The sequence below is a fragment of the Grammomys surdaster genome, unplaced genomic scaffold, assembly GCF_004785775.1.
Source record: "Grammomys surdaster isolate TR1022 unplaced genomic scaffold, NIH_TR_1.0 194, whole genome shotgun sequence".
NCBI classification, from domain to species: Eukaryota; Metazoa; Chordata; class Mammalia; order Rodentia; family Muridae; genus Grammomys; species Grammomys surdaster.
Genome location: NW_021604639.1, coordinates 6326671 through 6351546, shown reverse-complemented (window position 1 = coordinate 6351546; position 24876 = coordinate 6326671). Strand labels below are relative to the sequence as shown.

The window sequence follows — 24876 nt, the reverse complement described above, 5'->3', positions numbered from 1 at the left end:
CTGATGGCAAACTAGAATTGTAACTTAAATGTCCACAAGACTTCAAGGAATATGAGAACAAGGGTGCTTGTCCTGTGACCTGCATCTCTGTGTAAAGCCTCCCCATTCCTGTGCTCCATGACCCATTCTCTATAACTGGTATGATTTCAATGTACCCAACTTATGTTTTCCTGCCCAGTGTTCATTATAAAAATGTTCTTAAACCAAGCACATTCCATGCATACCTGTAGGCCAGACACTCCCCCTCCGGGTGTAAACAGAGCAGAAGCTCAGGGTCATCCTTGGCTACATAGTAAGTTCAAGGGTAGGCTGTGCTACATGAGACCCTGTGCAAACAATAAAAAGAAATAATTCTACATAGTAAGTTCAAGGGTAGGCTGTGCTACATGAGACCCTGTGCAAAAAATAAAAAGAAATAATTTTAGCTCTAGGTCCACTGAATGTACTTTGAGTTTTCATCTGGGCCTGCTGTAGGAACTTGTCCAAGACTTGGTCCATTTTCTTCATGGTTTCTGGAACAGCTCAGAAAATGCTGTTCATAAATCCTTAGCTTTGAACAGTTTCAGTTAAAATATTTGAGGCGATGAGGAAGCTGTGCTCCTGATAGAAAACCCCCAGAGGGCACAGGAATGAACAGAAAGGATGTAACATTTGTGTGTGCTCCTGTGGCTCTGTGTGGATGTGTTTATTCCAGAGGTTGATGTTAGTGGTCTTGCCCAGTCATTCTCCACCTTAGTTTTTTGAATCAGAGTGTTTTGTCTATCTGGAAAACTCCTGGCTCTGCCTGTCCAGTGCTGAGATTACAAAACTACACCTGGCTGTGCCTGGCTCTGTGTATAGGTGCTGTGGATTGAATGTTGTTCCTTGTGCTTTCCTAGCAAGCATTTGACCTTGACATGTCCCCAGCCCCAAGGATGTAACATTTTTGTTTCTTCAGGATAATGCAGAGTGTTAGACTTCGGGTGCAGCTTAGAACAGACAACACCAGACCAAACAGTTCCAAGGAGGGGGGCGGTATTTAGTGCAGAGGGCAAAGGTGGGATGAGAAACGGGAGAAGATGATGGAGAAAAAAGAGAGCAAGGTCAGGGAGTTCTGCCTATTTATATGGGCAGTGACGTAGCCTTTACCCAGGTAAAGGTGAGGTAGCCAGGTGGATTCTGGTAGTGTATGGCGGTTACCTTGGCAACGATGTAGGGTTGCCTAGATGTGACATCACTGAGTTCGGGCCTGATACTAGCACAGAGTATACCTGAAGGACCCCCTGAGAATGGTGTGGGACCTGGCTAAGCTTAGGTGTACAAGTGAGTGAACGGTGGTCCTGGGGGGAGTCGATGGGAATCTGCTGATTGGTAGAGACAAGTACGCAGCACTAGGTCATTTTTGACTGCAGATAGCCCTTGTTTCTTCATTTAGAAGTCCAAAAAGTATAGCATAGAAAGGATAATAACCCAGACCTCAAGTTTCCCAGAAAGCAAGAGACTCCCAAAATTGTCAGTTTTCTTTTCCCACACCGTAGTTTAGAAGTGCTCTGTCTTCTGGGTGCTGTTGAGAAGCAATTTGAAAGGCTCCTTCGATCCTGTGCAATGTGGATAATGAAACCTTCCATCTGACCTGTCTAAAGTGTGCATCACACACAGGAGCATTAGCATCCAAGAGGTTTGTTCTGTTTTGTAAGTGATGACTTAAGTATGGCTTTCTACAACAAGTTCCTTAGACATGGCGGAGAGATCTGGAAGCAGCCCCACTGGTTTTCCAGGTTGTCTGTAAAGACACACAGATTTTGCCTTAAAGACACAAATCCTCAGCCTCTACTCTCTGTTTTAATGGCTCCTTGGCATTCTGTCAATAAAAACCATAGGACAGCTAGATAACACAGAATCCTTACTGTGTCTTAAAGTCCTTCACTAGGGGTGAAGGTGGGGGTCAAAGAACGCATGACTTCAGAATGCTTGATAATCCATGGATACTATCACCCAAAGGATCCGTCTTTCAAGTTGTCTTCAACCAGCAAGTTATATAGGGAGGGGGAACAAGATGACCCATCAGTTCATTGGTTAGTGTCACCCCTGTGGTCAGGTGGTCTTGTCTCAGATTCATGGTGTTGGTTTTTCTCCTTAGGATCTCCTCTGTGTAACTGATGAAGGCTCACAAACACCAAGGCCACTAAGTCTTGCACCTGGATCAAAGGTTAACTTGGGGCAAACCATTATCGGTATGTATGTGTAGAGACCACTTAGGTAGAAAAGATACATTTGAAGAAGAGGGTAACAGAAATGTATCTCCATTACTTGTTGGTCAACAGCTCAACTTTTACATGTGGGCTGTTAGGGGAAAGGCAAATCATTTTGTACTGTACAACTCTAGTGAGCAGAGCCTGCCTTTACCAGAGACCCCCTGAGTGAACCACGCAGAGATGAAAGAGATCACCACAAAATGCAAGAGGAATTTTTAATGTTCCAGCATATGGGGGCCATCCTGCATCCCAAAAGGAGAGGCGGCCCCACATAGCTTGTTCAGTGGACATTTATACAGTCTCGGTGGGGAGGGGGGGAGGTAGCAGTCATTAGGCACAATGTGATTGGCAGAACAGTGACTTTTTTTAAACTGGTCTTTAAGGGATGAGGCAAGAACCTCCCTTGTCTGTAGGTGGCAAGGGCCTTTGCCACCCGCAGGTAGTCTGAGGGATGTTAATCAACCTCTCCCTTCCTCCTCTGACTGTTAATCCACCAAGTGTCCTCTGACCAAGGAATGTTAATTAGCCTCATCCGTGTGTGTGTGTGTGTGTGTGGGGGGGGGGGGGGGGAACAAGTGTTCCAAAGTTTCTCTTCAGTACAAAGAATACATTTTTAAATAGGAATTGAGTCACTTATGGTTCAAATGTGGCAATTCTGAAGCAGTTACTGAGAAGGTTTTGTCTTGGTTAACCATTTATATTACCTCTGATGTGTCTTACCAGTGTTGGTGAATACAGGCTGACTATGGAACTGGAGCCTTACCATACCCCCCTTAACCCAACAATGCAGCATGCACCACTTCACACCACCTTGGATTCTTTATGGCTTATCTTGGTAGATCATTGGCTGAGCACACATAAAGCCTTGTACTGATGCTCTGGTACCATGACAAACAGAATAGTATGATATTGTCTGGGTGCTTCATAGTCCTTGTTTTTTTAGCCAGCCTGCAATTTTGAACATCCTACTTTTATTTATTTATTAATTATTTTATTTATTTACATTCTAGTCATTGCCCACCCCCCGCCCCCCCAGTTCCTCATCCCATTTCTTCTCCCCTTTGCCTACAAGAGGGTGTTCCCTCCGCTCCCCACCAGACCTCCCCCTTCCCTGGGGCCTCAAGTCTCTCAAGGATTAAGTTCATCTTCTCCCACTGAGGCCACACCAGGCAGAGAGCTCTGATTATATATACATGTTCTGATTATATATATGTGCTGCCTGATTGGTGGCTCAGTGTCTGTGAGCTCCCAGGGGTCTGGGTTAATTGAGACTACTGGTCTTCTGATGGGGTCACCCTCCCCTTCAGCTTCTTCCATCCTTCCTCTAGTTCAGCCATGGGGGTCCCCAACTTCAGTGCAATGGTTGGGTATAAGTATCTGCATCTGTCTCAGTCAGCTGCTGGTAGGGCCTCTCAGAGGACAGCCATGCTAGGCTCCTGTCTGTAAGCACATCATAGCACAGTCAGGCCTTGGTGCCCACCCCACCATGAGTTAGATCCCAAGTTGGGCGGGTCATTGGACTGCCTTGCTTTCAGCCTCTTCTCCATTTTAGTCTCTGCAGTTCTTTTAGATAGGAACAACTATGTGTCAGGAATTTTGTCCGTGCGTTTGTAACCCAGTCCCTCCACTTGAGGCCCTGCCTATCTACTGGAGGTGGACTGTTCAAGTTCCCTCTCCCCAGTGTTGGGTATTTTGACTAAAGTCACCCCCACTGAGTCCTTAGAGTCTCCCACTTCCTGGGTCTCTGGTACTTTCTAGAGGCTCCTCCCTGCCTCCCACTCCCTGAGGTTGCTTATTTCCATTCATTCTCCTGACACTCTGGCCTGCTCTCCTGTCCTCCCACCCCCAATACCTGATACTGTTCCCCTTTTTCCTTCCCTCTCCCCTCTCCCACCCACGTCCTTCCTTCCCTCTGCCTCCTGTGATTATTTTCTTCCCCCTTCTAAGTAGGATTGAAGCATCCTCACTTGGACCTTTCTGCTTGCTTATGGTCTGTGGGTTATATCCTAGGTATTCTGTACTTTTTGGCTAATATCCAATTATCAGTGAATACATACCATGTATATCTTTTGGGGTCTGAGCTACCTCACTCAGGATGATATTTTCTAGTTCCATCCATTTGCTGGCAAAATTCATGGGGTTCTTGTTTTTAATAGCTGAATAGTATACCATTGTTTAAATGAACCACATTTTTTGTTTCCATTTTTTGGTTGAGGGACATGTGGGTTTTTTCCAGCTTCTGGCTATTACAAATAAGGCTGCTATGACATGGAGCACATGACCTGTGGTATGGTGGAGCATCCTTTGGGTATATGCCCAGGAGTGATATAGCTGGGTCTTCAGGTAGAACTATATCCAATTTTCTGAGGAGCCACCAGATTGGTTTGCAAAGTGATTGTACCAGTTAGCAATCCCACCACCAATGGATGAGTGTACCTCTTTCTCTACATCCTTGCTAGCATGTGCTGTCTCTTGACACCTACTTGATCATGGTGAATGATGGTTTTGATATGTTCTTGGATTTGGTTTGCAAGAACTTTATTATTTTTGCATCAATATTCATAGAGAGATTGGCTTGAAGTTTACTTTGTTGGCTCTTTGTGTAGTTTAGGTATCAGAGTAACTGTGCCTTCATAAAATGAGTTAGGTCACGTTCCTTCTGTTTCTATTTTGTGGAACAGTTTGAGGAGCATGGGTATTAGCTCTTCTTTGAACTTCTGACAGAATTCTGCACTAAAACCATTTGGCCCTGGGCTTTTTGTGGGGGTGGGGGTCAGTTTGGGAGGCTTTTAATGACTATTTCTATTTCCTTAGGGGTTATGGGCCTGTTTAGATAGTTTACCTGATCTTGATTTAATTTTGTTAGGTAGTTTCTGTCTAGAAAATCATCCATTCATCTAAGTTTTCCAGTTTTGTTGAGTATAGGCTTTTGTTAGTAGGAGCTGATGATTTCTTTAAGTTCCTCAGTTTCTGTTGTTATGTCTCCCTTTTCATTTCTGATTTTGTTAATTTGGATACTGTCTCTGTATCTTTTGGTTAGTCTGGCTAAGGGTTTATCTATCTTGTTGATTTTCTCAAATAACCAGCTCCTGGTCTTGTTGATTTTTTTGTATAGTTCTTTTTGTTTCTAACTGCTTGATTTCAGGCCTGAGTTTGACAATTTCCTGCTGTCTACTCCTCTTGGTTGTGCTTGCTTCTTTCAGTTCTAGAGGTTTCAGGTGTGCTGTTGAGTTGCTTGTATGGGATCTCTCCAATTTCTTTATGAAGGCACTTAGTGCTATGAATTTTTCTCTTTAGCAGTGCTTTCATTGTGTCCCATGTTTGTGTATGATGTGTCTTCCTTTTCATTGAATTCTACAAAGCCTTTGATTTCCTTCATTTCTTCCCTAACCAAGTTATCACTGAGCAGAGAGTTGTTCAGTTTCCATGAATATGTGGGTTTTCTGTTGTTTTTGTTATTTTAGTCCAGCCTTAGTCTGTGGTGATGATAGGATGCATGGGATTACTTCAATCTTCTTGTATCTGATGAAGCTTTTTTTGTGACTGATTATATGGTCAGTTTTTGAGAAGTTCCATGAGGTGCTGAGAAGAAGGTATATTCTCTTGTTTTAAATGAAATGTTCTGTAGATATCTGTTACATCCATTTGGTTCAGAAGTTTGTTAGTTTCACTGTGTCTCTGTTTAGTTTCTGTTTCAATGGTCTGTTCATTGGTGAGAGTGGGGTGTTGAAGTCTCCCATTATTATTGGGTGAGGTTCAATGTGTGTTTTGAACTTTAGTAAAGTTTCTTTTACAAATGTGGGTGCTCTTGCATTTGGGGCATAGATGTTCAGGATTGAGACTTCCTCTTGGTAGATTTTTCCTTTGATGAATATGAAGTGTCCTTCCCCATCTTGCATGATAACTTTTGGTTGCAAGTCTATTTTATTGGATATTTGAATGGCAACTCCCGCTTATTTCTTGGGACCATTTGCTAGGAATACTTTTTTCCAGCCATTTGCTCTGTCTTTTGTCATAGTGTCTGTCTTTGTCACTGACGTGTGTTTCTTGTATGCAGCAAAATCCTGGATCCTGTTTATGTTTCCAGCCTGTTAGCCTATGTCTTTTTATTGGGAAATTGAGTCCATTGATTTTGAGATTTATTAAAGACAGATGTTTATTTAGTTCCTGTTATTTTTGTTGCTGGAGGTGGTATTATGTATGTATGATTCTCTTCTTTTGGGTTTGTTGTGAACTGCAGAGACCAGAGACCAGAGATGTCAGATGCCCTGGAGCTAGAGTTACCGGTGGTTTTAGGTCACCTGACATGGGTGCTGGGGACCAAGCTCAGGTCCTCTGCAAGAGCAGTGTGTACTATTACTGGCCAAACCATCTCTCAGACAGGAGACTGGCCTTTAAATGGGTGAATAAGGATTGCTGAAGTCCTGCACTCTGCCTCTGACCATCTTTGAGCTACTTTGGACTGTGAAAGATTGTTCGGGCCTAGAGAAAAGCAAATTCTCTGGATGAATTGATTATTGCCAGTGACAAATTTAATTCAGCTATTTATAATTGGATTTCGGAATTCTGTTCTTGGTGGCTTTGGGAGTCTCTGAGTTACAAATCTTGTTCCCCATCACTGAGCTAGGTAAGATCCTAGATACAAGTTCATTCTGCACTTATTTTTAAACACATGGTTGCACTTGTATCTCAAGTTGTCACTGAGGCCTTTGCTTCTCTAGTGTTCCAGGTTCTATTAACTGGGGAACTGAGTCCTCTGTCTATGATGTTGGGAATGTTTCTCTCCATTTTTTCTGTTGTTTAAAACTTAACTCAGAGATAAATCATAATGTCCTGTTTTGATATCAATGCTTTCACTTTGCTTTTTCTTTCTTTTTTTTTTTAAGATTTATTTATTTATTTTATTTATGAGTACACTGTCACTGTCTTCAGACACACCAGAATAGGGCATCCAATCTCATTATGGATGGTTGTGAGCCACCATGTGGTTGCTGGGATTTGAACACCGGACCTCTGGAAGAGCAGTCAGTGCTCTTAACCGCTGAGCCATCTCTCCAGCCCCACTTTGCTTTTTCAAATTCCAGTTTTTAAAAGTCAAGGTCTTATGTGGTTCAGGCTGAAGAGCTGAGGGTAATCTTGAATTTCCAATCTCCTTCCCTCCATCTCCTCATTGCTAGCATCACAGGAGCACCACCATGCGTGGCTTTTGAGTGCTGGTGATTGAATGCAGGTTTCTCTCATGCTAGGCAAGCACAATACTTAAATCAGAACACTGCATTATCTCTGAATCTCTGCTTTTCCTTACCCCCATCACTTCTTTCCTTTCTAGTGTTCATCAGGCCAGTGTTTATTGAAGGAATAAAATCATGTCTAAAGTATCAGCACTGGATGCTTGTTACATCAGTAGTTGTTGTCTCTGCTCTTAGACAAGGCACTGTAGAACCTCACTTACAATAAACTCAGTGAAATGAACCTAGTGAATCATTTGTTCTGCATTGTCATAGAAGTACCTTTAAACATGTATTCTGTGTCCACTGCAATGTGACCAGGGAGCCACCATGAAACAGATTTAGCCTGAATACTCTTTTCTGCTATGACAGACACCCACAGAACAACTTTTTTTTTTTAAAGAAAGTTTTAAACTTTTTTACAGTCATGATCAAGAATGCTTTTAAATAGCTTTATTGAAATAAGGCATATATCATGGCCATATAAAATCTGAACTTAGATGGCTTTTTGTACATCTTAGAGGGAAGTAACCATCACCACAAACCTGTTTCAGAGCAGTTGCTGCTCACTCCAGGAAGAGAGAGGCTCTTTCCTCTGGCAGTCACAGTACGTATCCCACACTCTAGTCTCATCTCATACCCATCCCCCGTTTTTGTTTGTTTGTTTGTTTGTTTGTTTGTTTTTGAACAGATTTGCTTATTCTGGAAATGTCCTGGAACTGGAACCATGCAACATGTAAGTTACTGGGACTATCACTTTTCTAAGCAGAATGCTCTTGGTATTCATCCATGAGGCAGTGCTTGTTTTTTGGCCCATTGCAGAGTGTGCACACTACATTTTGATTGGCTTCTGGGACACACACTTGTGACTTTTGATGAGCGACACTGCTGTGAACATGTGCACATGGTTTATGACACCCGTGCTTACCTTCCTCTGAGGTATACATACCCAGAAGTAAAATGGCTGAACCATTTTACTATACTATGTTGTTTTACTATACAGTGGCCATACTATATGCTGTATCCAAGTAACTCTAAACTTTCTTCAAGTGACTACCTGATTCTATGTATCCATCTCTATCTATCTATCTGTCTATCTATCTATCTATCTATCTATCCATCCATCCATCCATCTATCTCTCCCCTCTTTACTATTATATTTTTTAAGACAGGGTTTTCCTATGGCTGGACTTTGCCTAATAGACAAGGCTCTATGGCCAGAAAGCTGCCAGGATCCACCTGTCTACATTCTAAGCACTAGAATTACAAATGTACAACACCACTCCTGGCCTTTGTACATGGGTTCTGGAGATCAAACCAGTTCTTAAACTATCACAGGAAAGCCCTTTGCCAACTGAGCCATATCCCAAACCATTGTTTTATATTTGCTTATTCTGGGTGAGGACTTTGGCTTTTTTATATCCTTGACAGTCCTGCTCAGAGTCTATTTTTTGTCAATCAGTTGTCCTCTATCTGTGTTTTTGGTTCCCATGTTTAATTACCTGCAGTCACCTGGCATCATGTCCTAATGGTTCTGCTGACATCCTCTGGCTCTCTCACAGTATCTGTCTTCTGTCCATCTCCTCATTCAGACATTGTAAATTATCTGATGACAGGGTAGGTGAGCATGCCACATTCCCAGACATTCAGCACAGCACATTTCTAGAGTGGGTCTAAAACTGTTAGATTTTTATCCTAGGTGTGTTTGTGATGGCTAATCTTGTTTGCTGGACTTAGTTCATTTCTTGAGAGGCTATTTATAGGCAGAAGGGATGATCCACCTTGAATGTGGATGGAACCATCTGACAGGCATTGGTCTTTGAGTAGATAAATAGGGGAAAGTGAGCTGAGCACCAGCATTCATGTCTCTGCTCCCCAGCTGCAGATACATGCCAGGAAGCCTATCACAGCCGCTGTGCCCGCCCTCCCTGTGTCGGGATGGATTGAAACCCTGAATGGTGAGGCAGAAATAAACCTTCCTTCCTTAAGTTGCCAGGCATTTTCTCACAGCAACCAGAAGAGCAACTGTGTTGCTGTGTAGAGGAAGGCGCGGCAGGACCTGGAATTTGAACGTACCTGAGGTTTCCTCCAGCCTGGAGTGTGTGGGTGAGGCTGCAGGGAAGGGTGATGCTGGAACACCAGTCCTTGGCTGTGATCCGGGCCCTCGGTGTAAGTGTATTTCTCAGGGCTTCTGCATTCATTCTGTGTTGTTTTTCTGCCCTTGGTTTTAGTCTTTTTTATACTGGTAAGGACAGGTGTGAAATCCACTAGATGAACACACTTTCTGGAGCTGTACAGTATTGCTATTGGTCTCTGGGTCTTATTTATCTTGCATGATTGGGATTCTGGCTGTTTGCTAGTAACTCCCATCCCCAAAACCTACCAAGCCAGAGCTCTCTCTGTATTTTTTCCCTTGACTGCTTTAGAAGCCCATCCATGTTGGGTCACAACATTGGTCTTCCCCCTGGATTGCTTGACTGACCATATCCCTGAAGGGTGGTGAAATACAGCCTAAAATGTTCTACTTGGGCATGGGGGCTGGATACAAATGATGTCCTGTCACCTTTTTCCTCTTAAAATCAGGATACTGAACCTCCCTTGAATGACACCTGCCCCTATCCCAAGAAGAAACATTCCTCATCAGAGGAACAGTCAACAACTGCATTTTTAGGTCTTGATCTTGGTCTTTTCCCCAAAGCTCTCATCTTCTGCCAGTTCCTATCAATAGGATATCAACAGCCCTTCCACACTCACTTGTTATTCCATAGCCTGCTTGGGTCTTGCTGGTTCTTTGAGTGTTGTGATTTCAGTGAGGCCCTACGTGAAGGGCTTGCATGCTCATCTCCTTGTGGGTCTGTCTTACCTAGCCTTAGAGGATGCAGGTCCAATTTTGCCTTACCTACCCCCTCAAGATTAATCCTTGTCACATTATAGGATTTCAGTTGGGGGGTCTCACTTTTCTTAGAATGTGGTGACCAGACAATTTCTAAGCTCTCAAATTTGAGATTACAATAGCCTCAAATTCCAGTAAGAGTTACTTTTTTCCCTGCAGTTCCTAGGCATTCTAAAATGTGTATGCTAGTGAATACCACAGTGAGTCAGAACAGACAGGTGCTTGTCTATGACAGAAGAAGCCACTGGGCACTGGGGCCTGTGCAGCTAGTTTCGGTGGAGACATGGGGGAAATAATAAACACTAGATTTTGAAAGCTTGTTACAAACTAAGAATGCAAATGGCTTTAACCATAATTTTTGTATTAGAACTGAGGGTGTAGCTCCATGGGTAGAGAGCTTGCCTGGCATGCAGAAAGCCCTGGGTTCCATGCCCAGAACCACATATGGCCAATGCAGTGGTACATGCCTGTGATCTCAGCACTCTGACAGTTACAGGCTGAAAGATCAGAAGTTCAAGGTCACAAAGTTTGTGGCCAGACTCAAAGATGTGAGACCATAATTATAAGTTTATATTATTTACAAATGTTTGATGAGACACAACATTAATTTTACCTGGTTGTGCTTTTGTTTTTAACACAATATGCCTACTAAGAAATTTATAGTTCTGTAGAATTCTATAGTTCTGTAGCATTCTATGTCTCTGTCCCAGCATTTTTGCTTTATGGAATGCAGTAACACTCACTGCCTGTGAATTTTCACAGGATCAAAACTAAACATGTCTCTTAAGAGTGATGGTCTCTGGTTAGCTGACTCCATACTACCCGGAAGTTCACGAGCAGATGAATCTCCAGTCTCCCAAGCTGCGGGGCCACACCATGGTTCCTGATGTCTGCAGTCGCCGGGTGAGCTCTGTGTCTGTGTAGGTGGGAGCAGTTTGAACTCAGTTACAGTAACTCCATTTGTCTCACTATGTATTGATGTCTCACTGATTTGTTTGGGTTAATAATTCTTAACCTGAAGGACAAGGTAATCCTGGGCACGAAGCACCTATAGAATTTTATGCAGTTTGTCTTGCACATTGGTATATGGCCCAATACTTTTCCTGGTAATACATCTGTGGTCCTCAGAGTAGCAGCACTTGGGAACTTGTTAAGGATGCCTGTGCTGAAGTGAGGGAGCTAACAGTGCATGAATAAGGCCTCCTGAGACTGGGCTTGTGCACCTCTAAATCAGAGACTGGGTGAAGACACAACAGGTAGAGCTGCTTGCTGCACCATCTTAGTCAGTGAGGGGTGTGGAGGGAGTGGAGAAGCCAGCTGAGGTGACAGGTATCATTTAGGATGTTGAACTTGTTGACAACTTTTGGATGGTCATGAAGTTTTTGAGTCTAGCATAGTACATGCATTAAAAACAAATGAACCTTGCAGTTAAGCCAACACTTAACTGATTGGAGACTGCTTTCTGTGACTCACCAGTCAAGCACATCTAGGTTCATCATTCAATCACTTGGAATTGACCCGTCTGTACTTTCCTGGTCTTGACTGTCAGATCAGGGTATTGGTGGCTAGACTTCCTGAAAGGCTTCCTTCTAATGTGTTAGAATGCAGCCACTTCCATGCAGGGTCCTGTTGCATGTTTGTAAGCACTGGGAGATAGGAGCTGCTTATCTGTCTCCAGGCACAGGGGCCTCACTGACTCAACTCTGGCCTGGGCTTGTTACAGTGAGACTGTCACTTTGTCTGCACTGTTATGGACTCATACCTGTTACTCATGGAGTTCTCAGCTGAAAACCTTTCTGAACACAACTGTTGGATTTAACATCTAGACTCGGGGTGGGTGTCTAGGGTATGAGGTGTTTGCTTGTTTGTTTTAAGTTCAGCACAGGTGAGCTTGTTGCTTAGTGACAAAGACAAAATGACCAGAATATTTTGTGATGACTGTTGGAAGTTTGAGATTCCTACAGTAAGTTCAAGCTGAAACCATCTCATCCCAACTATGATCCCACTACTGGACCGCAGGGATGAAATCACGCAGAAACTGCATGAAGATGGGTTGACATTGGCGTGAAGGCTGTAGACTAGCAAAATGGCAACATCTGCCACCCTAGTGAGGGCAGGATGGCCCTGGCTGCTCAGTGTTCCAGTCAAGAGCAGGCATGAGTATAGGATCTCACCCTCTGCTTTTTGAGAAATGGCCCATGGAATCCAATATAAATGTTGAAATGAAGAACTGCACTTAAATTTTCCTTTTTTCACATTTATGTGTATGAATGCATTGCCTGCAGAGTATGTGCACCATGTGTGTGCCTGGGGTCCACAGTGGTCTGAAGAAGACACTGGCTTCCCTGGAACTAGGTTGACAGATGCTTGTGAGGGCCATGCAGGATCAAACTCTGGCCATCTGTAAAAGCAGTCAGTGCTCTTAACCAACTCCCATGGCTTCATCTCCGATACTACGAGCATCTCACAGCTCTCAACCACGCTTCTGTGTCATGTCTGGCACCAGACACTGAACTAAAGCAGCTTATTGACAAGAGTTGTTGGTTTTTTTTTTTAAATACATTTATTAACCAATGTTAACACAGTAAATGAAATCTATATATTGCTAGTCAGAGCAGCTTACAAAATGCCAGAACGCATCATAGAACTGGACAGCCACAATGGGTACTTACAATGTGCAGAGTGGTAAACTCAACACCTGGATAGAGCTTTATGATTGCAGAAAATTTTAATGATTCCTAAAACAATCAATTGTAATTTTACCTAAAACTTTTACAAAACCAGGCCACAATCTCTTTTTTTAATTTTGTTTTTTTTTTTTTAACACACAGTTTTCACACTGTAGTAACTTGGAAATGTGCAGCCGTGCCGACAGAGACAAGAAGCCAAAGTAACAGGAACCTCACTTTCATGCAGCTATCAGGTAAATAGTACATACTCTGGAATGATTTTACACCAAAAATATTCCCACGATAACTTGCTCTCACAGGGGTGGATCGACGTCTGAAGACCTGAAAACAATCACAGACTGTCAAGTGTCCTTGTTCGGGCAGCGCAGCAGCAGTGCTGGTACACGGCAGCGAGGAGGGGGCGGTGCCAAGCTAGTGCGGTTACCTTATAACCTGGGGGAGCTCATGGGCTTATACAAAAGAGCACCCCCGAGTGGCAGTAGTTACATGTCTGCAATAGCACCGGCACCCACCGGGGAGGAGGTCTCACAGACGGCTCCTTACTTTCATCTTTAGAGTGACCCTGATGGACCGGAGAAAACTGTCTTAAAGGCTTTTCTCCCGACTCTTTCACTTCTGTTGTAATTGCTTTAATAAATATCAAAGGTCTAAATAAATATTTACAAATTATTTCTCTAACCTCAAAAAATAACTAAAGGATAAAGTAGGAATTTGGTTTGGTCTGTGATGGGTCTTGGAGGAGAAAAAAAAAACCAATTGGTGAGATAGTTTTAAAGAAATTTAATTTTCCTGGTTGTCTTTTATATATCTATGTATAAAAAATGTGATTCAACTATCGATCCATTCCTACCAGTAATGCTTCTTAACCAGACATCCCGCAGATACAGACTTTGTACACATCACGGTATCTTTAATACAAGGAAAGTAGCATGCAGCCTCACTGTGTACAGTGAGGGATTCCTTAGTAGCAATGACCCTCCCCTACAATACAACGGCTTCTGTGACACGCAAGTGCTCTCTCCCTCTGATTAGGAGACACAGGGTAGGTTAGGGTGGCACTAGGGAGGTGGGAGGGGACTCAGTTATAAACTTGTATGCCTCAGCTGTAATTCCATGTTCTGAGTACAGGTAGTTTTTGGCTTTTGATTTTTGTTTTTGCTGCTGATTTTGTTACAAGCACTCACGTCAGGATAAAGATGAAATGTGCAAACTTTAAAATTTAAATATTCATTTTTCTCTAAGATCCAGCTCAGTAAAAGATTACCCCAGTTTCCCTGCAATTTTAAACTACAAGATCAAAGCTAATAATTTGTTATAAAAGTTATATATTGAAAAGAAATAATGAAAACACAATTGGGAAATAGTTAAGAAAAAATATGCAGGGCTAGCCCTGCTGTGTCAACCCTGTTCCCTATATTCAATCACACGCCGCCAGCACAGCCCCAGGCAAGGCCTGCGGGCAGTGAGCAATCCGCACAAAACCAGCTCAGCAAGGTCACGGCCAGGTCACGGCCAGGTAGTCTGTTCTGAAGCATCTGCCGCTCTTACATTCAGCTCTGGTCTGTCTCTGTTAGACTCTCTCATATTCACCTGTTGTTTTTTTTAAGATCTGTTGTTTAAAGGTTAAAATTTCTGTAAAACCTAAAAATGTTTTAAAATTTGCTGAAAATGCAACAAATCTTCAATTAGATTTATTTAGAGTAATACCCTCCATTGATGTTACTTCAGCCCCCGAAAAATGCCGGAGGAGCATTAACAAAAGATTTAAACTACTGTGCAAAATTTCACCACGAAAAGTGTTTAAAGGCTGGTGCAAAATGGGAAGCAAATTCTAAACAATTTTGGCTTCTTGGGAACAACAACCGCTGCGTGTGAGGGTGGCGGCAGGCTCATCTCTTCCGGCGGCAGGTGCGCTTGTGCTCTGCGTGCCAGTGCTCCTGCTGGCACTTGATGGAGCAGTAGGACGTGTTCCAGCAGCAGTGGTACATGGCCTCCTCCTCACAGTTGTAGCACTGCAGGGCAGGGGGCACACGTGAGGCCAGCATCAACAGCTCAGGGCCCACTATGCTTCTAAGGCTTGCAAAGCTCTCTGTGGCTCAGGCTAGCCCACAAGGTATGTGCACTGGAGTATGTGATGTGGTCCCAGCACTCCATCAGCCTGGGTTATTGGGCTCATCCCCAGCTCCAGTGTCAGCTGGCCTGCCCTCCTGTAGCTCTTCCCTCACACTCCTGACCAGCTGAGTCTCTAAGGAGGGGCGTGTGCAGGTCTGTTCTCGCACATCACATCCCTCTACTGCACAGACGGATCGACACCCAGCGCTGGTGAGCTCCAGCCCTACCTTACGTGGACATTTCGTTTGATGTGTGGGTACTCAGCGTTAAATGCTGGGCTCCTATGTGTTAGGGAACCACACCGAGACCGAGAGATCTTTTCTTCACTAGTCCACCAGGGACAGCAGGGTCAAAGGTGGCTAGTGTTGCGGCCAGACAGTTAGACATGGGAGAAGAAATGAAGGGAAAGTTCACACTTGAGTTTTAAGCAGGCGGGGCTGGTGGGCTAATGGCTATACCACTGTAGACGCCTGCAGGGAGGATGAGCAGCAAAGCCAGAGTGACCAGGCTGTGTTTCTAACCCACAAGACTACAGGGGGTCCTTTACACTTGATGGTGGCCTAGAGTCCCAAGGAGGACCCAGAACATTCTCTTATACTGGGCTGGTAAAAATTCAACCTTCCAGTTTTCCTCTTGGTTGCAATATTTGTTTTAATTTTTTTTTTGTCAAAATTAATATTTTCAGTTTTGTGATTTTTGCCACATCAACAATGGCAGCTCCTGCCATTCTGCTGCAGGAAAGCAGAGTGAGGTTAGGATGCATGGGTTAGCCACTCAGGTTGGAATTTAAATCAGGGCTGCGTGGCTGCAGACTAACTTATTTCACTTCCTGGTGTCCCTGCCTTCATCCCTTTCCCTGTAGATGCTCTGGGGGACCCAGCTTTCCCAGCACGCTTCTTACTCTTCAGTTCTCCTGACACCTGGCATCTGTGTGCGTTCCTTCCTGTCCCCCTGTATGAATGAGTACTTACCCTGGTGGGAGACAACATTCTGAGCGGAAAGCTGGGCTTTGGATCCTGATTTAGGACAACCCCACCTCTCATGACATTCAGTGTCAGAAGCCTTCAAATGCCTGCCTAACCAAGTCAGAAGCTGCACCGTGCTCCTGTCTGCACGGGCTAAGGAGCAGACCTCCAGCATCCCCCTCCTATTTCCTTTTGATTTTCTGTGAATTGAAGAGTCATATCTTCAACGTATCTAGTGAGACCAGCAGTCCCTTCCACCAAGTGTCTGCACAAGCTTCTGTGTGTGTGTGCCCAGACATTCTTGTCACTCTTGCTAAGCCTTTATAACAATTTTTTCTTACCTCATACTTCATGAAAACCTTATATATATTTACACAATCTTAATAGAAGCAGGGTAAAAGGAAGAATTATCATAAAATGCTATATAGGATGTCATCTAAATTGAAACTAGATTAGGAGCTTAAGGGACAATTGTCCCCCAAGTAGTTCCCTCAGGACCCTGGGGCTGAGAGAGTAGCACAGGGCTGTGTGCAGGAACCTCTATCCCAAGGGGAAGAAAGGCTTAGAAACAGGACTTGCTGACATCCCCAGTCCTACTGAAGGGAGGGGACTTGCCGACCAAAGACATACACTTACTATAAGCAAGAAGAAGCAATTTCTGTAAACTACCATAACTGGAATGTCCAGCACAGGGACACCGCTGTTGGGATGCACCCATAGCTTTTCAGCTTAGTCACTACAGACATCTCTACAAAGTCAACCTAGACCCTTCACACACAGTGTCTGCACTGCTGGAGAAGCTGCAGGTGACTGCATCTGCACTGCCCTGCCTGTGAGGGGCCCCAGGATCCCTGAATGCTTTGTTGTCATGACTACCTTCTGAGGGACCCGTGGTGTGTGTGTGTGTGTGTGTGTGTGTGTGTGTGTGTACACTGCACCTCTCTCTGAGCTCATGTGCCCAGGAGCAGCGGGGACAGGGTACTCACCCACTGCTTCTTCTTGGTCTGAGAAATGAGCTGCTTGTGCTGCGCCGCGAGCTTCTTGATCTCCTCTACAAATTCCTCCTTACACTTCTCCTTCACCTGCTTACACTTTCTGTCCATCTCACCCTGCATGTTGGCTACAGCTTTATTTACAGCTTGTCTTTTTTCTTCTTCCATTTCAGAACGCAACTGAAATGAAGACAGTGACAGATAAGACACTCACGTAAACAAGGCCTCACTGCTGGGACTGGGCTCTGTTCCCACTATTTTGGTACACATAGAGATGAGAGTGAGAAAGTACCCTAACTGTAAACTATGAGGAACACTGGCTCGGCCGCTCCACTCTCCACCGCCCCCCAGCAATGCACAGCCCCACCTTTTCCAGCGCTTCACGGACCACTCTTTCTGTTTCTCGCTTGTGGTCCGACTTCATCCTGTCCTTAAAGTCATTAAAAATTTTGGTGTACTTGTCGTGGCACATGCTCTGACAGACGCCATCGCTAGTCGTCTGGGTGCTCCGATGCAGCATTCTTGGGGAAGAGGCACTTAACTTCTTGGTCTGGGTTGACACTGACACCCTCTCAATTGGCTGAGGCATTGTGGGAATTTCCTGGCTGGAACTTACTGCTTCCGTTTCTGGCTCTGGTTCCTAAAGTGTTTAGAAGCAAAACAGGATAATATAACTCACCCCAATTCAGTTAAGATAAAAAATTCAGTGTATGCACACACGCCTGTGTGTATACACACTGCTATTACCAAGCAGGTAATTAAGCTGGTCTCTTGTTATATTTTATCACAATTAAATAAACACTCCCTAGCCTCAACCAGTGAATGAAAAATTATAGAATAGCTTAAGAAAATTCTAAACAAAATTTTCATTTATAATTTCACTATTAATATGATGGATTTTACTTTTAAAATTTTTGGTTTGTAAACTATAAAATCATTATCAACTTATAGTCATTTCCTAGAGTCCCAAATCACACCTCACTGAGATTGACAACTTTAAAGCATGCTCCGTTCATACAGAAAGAGAAAGCTTGACCATGGTCTCCTTGTTTTAGAGTTGGCGTGACTGGTTTATCAGATAACTGCTGTTTTACACAATGCCATGAAAACACCAGGTTCGTTCTCGGGACCGCAGCAGCGCCCTGCTCGCTCCCCGGCCTCTGCTCCCCGGCTGCTTACTGGGGACGGAGACTGTGCACTCGTGTGCTGGTCGAGCAGCAGTCCACAACGACAGGAGTCGGGAGACTGGGCCTTAACTTGACGGATATTACTTGACTGTCTTGAGCGTACTTTGAGACTCTTTCCTCTTTCGATTGCCACCTGGACACTGTGAGGCGGGCAACTTACTTCCTTTTTGGGCTCCACACTCTGATTACGTCGTCCTTTCTTTGCTCTTGGCTCTTGAGTGACCTTCAGCTGTGGGCATTATAAGAGTAATATCTTATTATTTGGCATAGCAGGAAATACCTCTGTGTTGAAAATACTTGTAGTGGACCCGCAGGAGAGAAAGGAGTCCTTCCATCCACTCAGCAGCTACTTGCTTCCTTATTGCTGTGGATCGGTGGTGAAAGCCAGTGGACCTGCAGAGCCGAGCCGTGCACTTACTCTCCTCCCACTGGCTGGGTCAGCCTCCAGGTCGCTTCTACCCACTCACACCTTTGCACTGGTTTGGTTACTTGTGCAGAGAACTTTACAGATGTATGTAGGAAAGGGAAAGAAGATGTCAAAACCTGTTTATGACAGTGAGGAGGGTACATGGAGAATCCGAATCAGCAGGACCTTCTTACCGGCACCGGTGACTCACCTGCTCATTACTGGTGGAGGAGATACTGGATTCTGCCTCTTCCTCACCTCGGTCCTCATTCTTAGACTTCCAGAACCTTCCTTCACGGAGAAACCGCTGATGCAGTTCCAGCTCATCACAGGCCTTTTTCCAGCCCATGCTGCGCTTCACATGCAGCCGGTGCACATTGACCGTGATATCCTGGATGTTTTCAGAAGGGATCCAGGCCCTGTGGAAGGCGGTGGGAGGTATAGTTAGAAACCACCGTGATGCTGGGGAGGGCTAGGAGCAGGGTGTGGACTCTGCCTACTGTAAAGAGTATCCACAGCAACTTGACAAAGGCGGACACTCGGGGCTTGATCAACTCTTAGCCAGTAGACAGGAGGTGAAGAGCCAGTTCCCAGGACATACTGACTTACTCGCTGTCCCCTTTGTCAGCTCTGCTTGCCATTGTTCACAGAGACACTTTTTTAAAAAGTATTACCTATTGTCTTAGATAATATAAGCTTGCAGGACCCATCCTGCTATAAGCCAATCAGCATTATGAAACTATTTCAAAACTAATGGAATTTTTCAAAATGCACACACACACTGCCTGTTAACTGGAAGCAGGTGATGTGTGTTCCTGATACAAGGTGCCTCTGCCTTTATAACTGAGCTAAAGAGGTGACAGGAGGTGAAGGTGAGCTAGAATATGCAAGTCATGAGCTTCTGCTGTACAGGGGCATCCACCAAAGCACTTTGGTGACCAGCTTCAGGGAGGAGTCGGTGAGAAGGTGTGCCGAGTGGCCTGCTCATCTCCCAGGATGGAAGAGCCTTCCCTTACATCCTCAACCTAATTTAAAACATTTCCATGTAAAAGTCGCAGTTTAAATTAACACTGGGTACTCAGAGATATACAAAAAAAATAAAAAGAACAGACACCCAACAATTAAGGCTAGTATAGTGATAAAGATGTAGAAACTGATTTTGTGACTTACTAAAAAGGACCCCAAACTGTTAAATATCTTTCTTGCAGGCTCCCAGCCTATGCCATCTCTAGCAATTTATAGCAAAAAGGTCTGGCTGCCTTAAGGAAGCTGACTGCTACAAAGCAACTGCCATCTTACAGGGTCTAGAAATACCCACTACAACAGACCACATGTGTCAGGCAAGAACTGGCGTCTCCTGGAGGCTAAGTCAGGTTTGCAGTCTAGGGGGGAGGGAGTCCAAAATCATTTGCTTTACTTTTTCGGCCTCCTACGAGTAATACAATATACTATCAAAAACACACTCCCCAAAACTAGCAACTAGTACCTCCTCATGAGACATATTCTTTTGGTGTGAATTCACAATTACAATCTGTTTATTTTCGATACATCAAATACTCTTCATAAGATGGAATTTTTACTGTGTGTCCTAAGCAGTCATTCATGTTTTATTCTATTCAAATACTCTTCATAAGATGGAATTTTTACTCTGTGTCCTAAGTAGTCATTCATGTTTTATTCTATCCAGGTCAAGGATTCTGCACTACATGCTAGAATGTCAGGTCTATTGAGAGGCCTGACCATTCTTCCTGTTTTACACCATGACTCATCACTTTGCTTACTGCCTTCGAGCTAGGTGCTGAGCTTACATCTGATTCAAGCTTGCGTGAGGAGAGCCCGGCCACTGTGTCTGGATGACAGAAGTCAGTGCTGAGACTCGGACACACTGACAGACACTGACCCCACTGGCATGTGCACAGTGCCGCTCTGTGGGAACATGAAACCCACTTGATGAGTGAAGTTTGTAATGATAAAACTTACCTCTTCATCAAAGCTAAAATGTTCACTCTGTAGTATGACTGTGCACTGTGACATTAGTTTCTGTCTGCTAAGTGCAGCTCCACAAGTGACAAAACCAGACACTCGGAGTATTCACAGGGAACATAAGATAAATGATAAACTATGTGGGAAAACAGTCCTTTGTTTTGAAGCTTCTCATACACTACTGACCTCTGCCCCAAGACACTGAGCCCCAAGATGTTCAGAAGGCTGACTTTAGTGTGATGTTCAGAAGGCTGACTTTAGTGACTCCAGTTCTTAACCTTTTCTGGCTTTATCCCTGGACTTTCTAATGGGAATCCTCAAAAGTTAAATTCACTTTTCTAATTCAAACTAATTATAACAAGACTTACGAGAATACCGTTAACATCTTAATTTTTAATGTTCAATAGTGTTAGGGCCTTAATTTACAGTGAGAAATCTGTGTGTCATCCTGCAGGTTGGTAACTTTTATGAAATATTGTGAAGTAATTTTATGGTCAACTTCTTTGTTTAGAATACACACATTTTATGAATTCCACATATGTAAGATTTTAGGCTTTACAACTCATGCTTGGGAGTGGAGACGGTGTGTGCTGTCCCTTTCCTCCATACTCTCTGGGCTTGGCCACATCCTCAGACTGAGGCTATAATCGCGAATTGATTGTTTTTGCCTGTTAATAGGGTCACGGAGAAGACTCAAATACCTGAGCAAATTTTAAGTGTGAAGCAGCTGTGCTTGAGGACCCTCCCATGCCCTGCATGATGGGTTCAATTTCAGCACAAGTTTGCTCTGCACCTGAGGACCAAGCATCCCACTGAATTTTTCTGTTTACAATAATACTGAAAACTTACATAAATTATTGCTAGCTACAGACATGTGTGAATTTGAAGTAAACATGGCATTCCTACAGTCGCCCACATATTCGTAAGCTCAGCTCTGGCTACTGCGCGAGCTTGAGAATTACCTCTGGTGGTGATGGCCAAAGAAGCGAACATCAACTTGATTGTCTTCTTTCTGCATGACTTTGGCTGGCCAAAACCCAAAACCTTTCATTTTAGCCCAAACCAGCTCATGATTAGGTATCTGAAAATGATATGTTATTTCTTTTAATATTGGACTACTTAAGTAGAGAAACATGGATTAAGTAAGACATAATTAATTGGATAATATTTCCTTTTAACTATGAGACATATAGAAGTATTTTTTTGACACCAACAAAAGTATCCACAATTCATATGTTTAAGAGATAACAGAACTATAGGCTATTTTCCAGATGAGGCAGAAGCTGGGATACAGTCACCTCTAAATCCAAGAGCCCTGTGCATGGCAGCATTGAGCAGAGTGCACTGAGTGTGCATCCAGCACCACCTGCGTGAGTGTTAGGAAGGGGAGAATTTTAGCCCCCACAGAGACTGTTCTGATTGTGAGTCCACCTGATGTCAGTCTCTGGGGAGTCTGCCCTCAAATGCCTACAGACTGCCATTTCATAGGAAATGATGGCGGTATAGGTAGGGGCAAAGCTACAGGTCTCCTGTTGAAAATGAGAGGAAAAGCAAAGACTCGCTCTCCTGTTTATTAAGGGACCCAGGGCATGGTCTTACTAAGTGCTGCTTGAAATTCAGAGCTGAAAAACAATTGTTGCTTTGTCATGTTTCATCTATGTGTACTCATTAAGATCACATGGACTATATGATGTAAAGAAATATATTTTACAGGTATTATCATTCTTAAGTAAACAGGGAATAACTGGTCCAAACAGTTCTCTATAAATGAAAATCACAAAATTCCACATACGCAAGGGTAGCAGAACCAGTTGTCAGGCCGTGCGTTTGACAGATAGAAGCAGTTCTTGCAAAGCTGCAGCTCGTCCAGCTGAAAAGCAAAGCAATGATTTGAGCCGCGGCAGAAGAGCTGCAGCTGCATGTGGTGGCAGCGCTTTCTCAGGCCCTTCCTTAATCTAGTGCACTGCAACTTAACATCTTAGTATGAGAGAAGGCCTTGCCACTGGGGACACCTCCACCCACAAGCCAGGTGACAGAGCCCTTCCCTGGCTGCCCGCTGGCCTTGACTGGCAGCGTTTTCTTCAGAACTGTAGCGGTTACTTTTGTCTTTTGTTTCCTGTTGTCAACTCTTCTCCAGCAGATAGCTCTCCTGCCCTGGAGTCTATACCTACATCACCATTTCACTCCTTTTAACACGGAAGTGATCCAATAAGACTGTAATAACTAAAAAAGAAAAGCTGAATTTGAAATGAACTGAAGAAATCAAACTCCTTATTTGAGATTTTTACAAGAATAACCTTCAGATGTTTCACTTCCTGTATGCACAGGCTTTGTTCTCTGCTTAACTGGCTTTCCCACGTATCCCTCGTTCCTAGACATGGCTCTGACTGCAGAGGGCAGCTCATTCACATCTCATCACCTCACCAACGCATCAGCAACTAGTAGTGCTTCAGTTACTAAATTTGCCATAACATCTTTTGTAAGTTTTTCCAGAAATATTTTATTTAGCTACTTTTCATATATGCCAAACATGAAAATCAAATTACATTCAAAGGAAATGCCATAACTAAGATGTGGCAAGGACGGGCGGAAGCCTTAAGATTTGGATTATAGCAAAAGTTTAATTATTAAGTGTGAATGGTAAGTACCTCATGACACGTGTCTTTATATAACATCCTTGCAATGTCCGCTTGCTCACTGTCTGCTGTAATTGAAGATAAACAACCTATCATCAATACTCTAGAAGTTACCACCACCGAGTCAAGTCACTTTACTGTCATTTCAGTTTACCAAATGGCGACACTGTATTCTTAAAACACACATTTTATATGATGTTTAGGTGGCGCAGGCAACTTGCATTTAACACAACTACTAAAGAGTGATTTCTTGTCTTTGAGAATGAGATCTTAGTAGGAAAGTATCAATTTCTAAAGTGCCTGGAAAACCCTCTGAGCTAAGATAAAGCATGTGGGTAGGAAGACTGCATTTCACTGAGGATATAGCTCAGTGGTAGAGTGCTTAACTGATATGTACAAGTCCCTGGGCTAGACCCTAAGCACCAGAAAAAAATGGTCAAAAGAATGCTTGCCCCACTCAGGGCACTGGCCTCTGTAAGCCACACCAGAAAGCACCCATCAGTTTAAATCCCAACATCATTACTCATGTATGGATTACAAGGAACTGTGGCAGCTATTCTCAACGTGGAACTTAACATTGTCAAACTGTACACAAAGACAAAAAGGATGGAACCTCCATAGAAGATCACTGTGTTGTGGAGCAGCAGCTGCGCGTCAGCCTTGAACTCCTCGTAACTCCGGTACTTCCCCTCATTCACCTTCTGTGGGGGTAAAAGACACAGCACTTGAGAAGGGGACACAGCAGAATCTGTCCAGATGACATCAGGACTCCTGCTGCCTGCACCAGAAATGAAAGGGCCACAGGTGGCATCATGGTGAGTGTATCAACTTCCCACAGTGGCTTGCACAGCTGCCATGCCTCATCTGTAGCTGTGGTGGCAGCTGCTGCTGCTGAACTTTGCCAATAGGAAATGATCAGAAGATAGCAGGGCTACATATCCCTGCCATCTTCCTAAGAGCTGGATGAAGACTGAAAGGAGGAGCCATTAGCCTCCACAACAGTCACCAAACCTCTTAAGATGTGATTCTGAGCTGGACCAGGCATTGGCTTGCAGTAAAGTGTCAGGAGTTCCCCTATAGACCAAGGCGTTGCATGGCTTTCTCTACATTAGTGAGAAACAGAAAATGACTTCCTTAATACACTCTTTGTAGCTTGGCCTTTGGTAGCCAAAAAGAATTTGGAGAAGTAGTTTCCCTATGTAGAAAGGAGCCCAAACTTTTTCAAGTACTTTATATGGAGCTAAGCTACCTGGAATTAGCAAGAATTTTTGAATCCTAGTGATTTTGGCATAAAAATGGCTTGGAAAGCCAGGTCTTCTAAGGAATGCTCACATACCATGTTCCTCCCTTGTGCCTGACTCAAGAAGCTTTTTACCTGTATAGTACTAGTTCAATTGCCCTTTCTTCAAGGAAAAGTCCCACTTCTCCTAGGTCATTACCTACACAGCCTCCATAGAATTATAGGGGATATGGCGCTGGTCAGCTTTGATCCTTCCCTTCCCTTCCCTTCCCTTCCCTTCCCTTCCCTTCCCTTCCCTTCCCCTCCCCTC

General features: G+C 43.9%; 1 protein-coding gene across 10 annotated transcripts in view; it reads right to left on the bottom strand.

Annotated features, from left to right (window-relative positions):
- Positions 1-12892: 12892 nt before the first annotated feature.
- Zmynd11 (zinc finger MYND-type containing 11) overlaps positions 12893-24876 on the bottom strand; it is an 85626-nt gene continuing 73642 nt past the window's right edge. For 5 of the 10 annotated variants that reach the window (XM_028769807.1, XM_028769804.1, XM_028769810.1 and 2 more), the window contains 9 exons: positions 23940-24027; positions 23339-23394; positions 22483-22560; positions 21653-21771; positions 18919-19126; positions 18294-18530; positions 17482-17754; positions 17109-17294; positions 12893-15057 (listed from right to left, as the gene is read on the bottom strand). In XM_028769807.1, the coding sequence (XP_028625640.1) occupies positions 14935-15057; positions 17109-17294; positions 17482-17754; positions 18294-18530; positions 18919-19126; positions 21653-21771; positions 22483-22560; positions 23339-23394; positions 23940-24027 (1368 nt within the window). In that variant the 3' untranslated portion in view covers positions 12893-14934. The remainder of the gene's footprint in view (positions 15058-17108; positions 17295-17481; positions 17755-18293; positions 18531-18918; positions 19127-21652; positions 21772-22482; positions 22561-23338; positions 23395-23939; positions 24028-24876) is intronic. The other 5 variants (XM_028769811.1, XM_028769813.1, XM_028769812.1 and 2 more) reach the window with 3 other exon arrangements.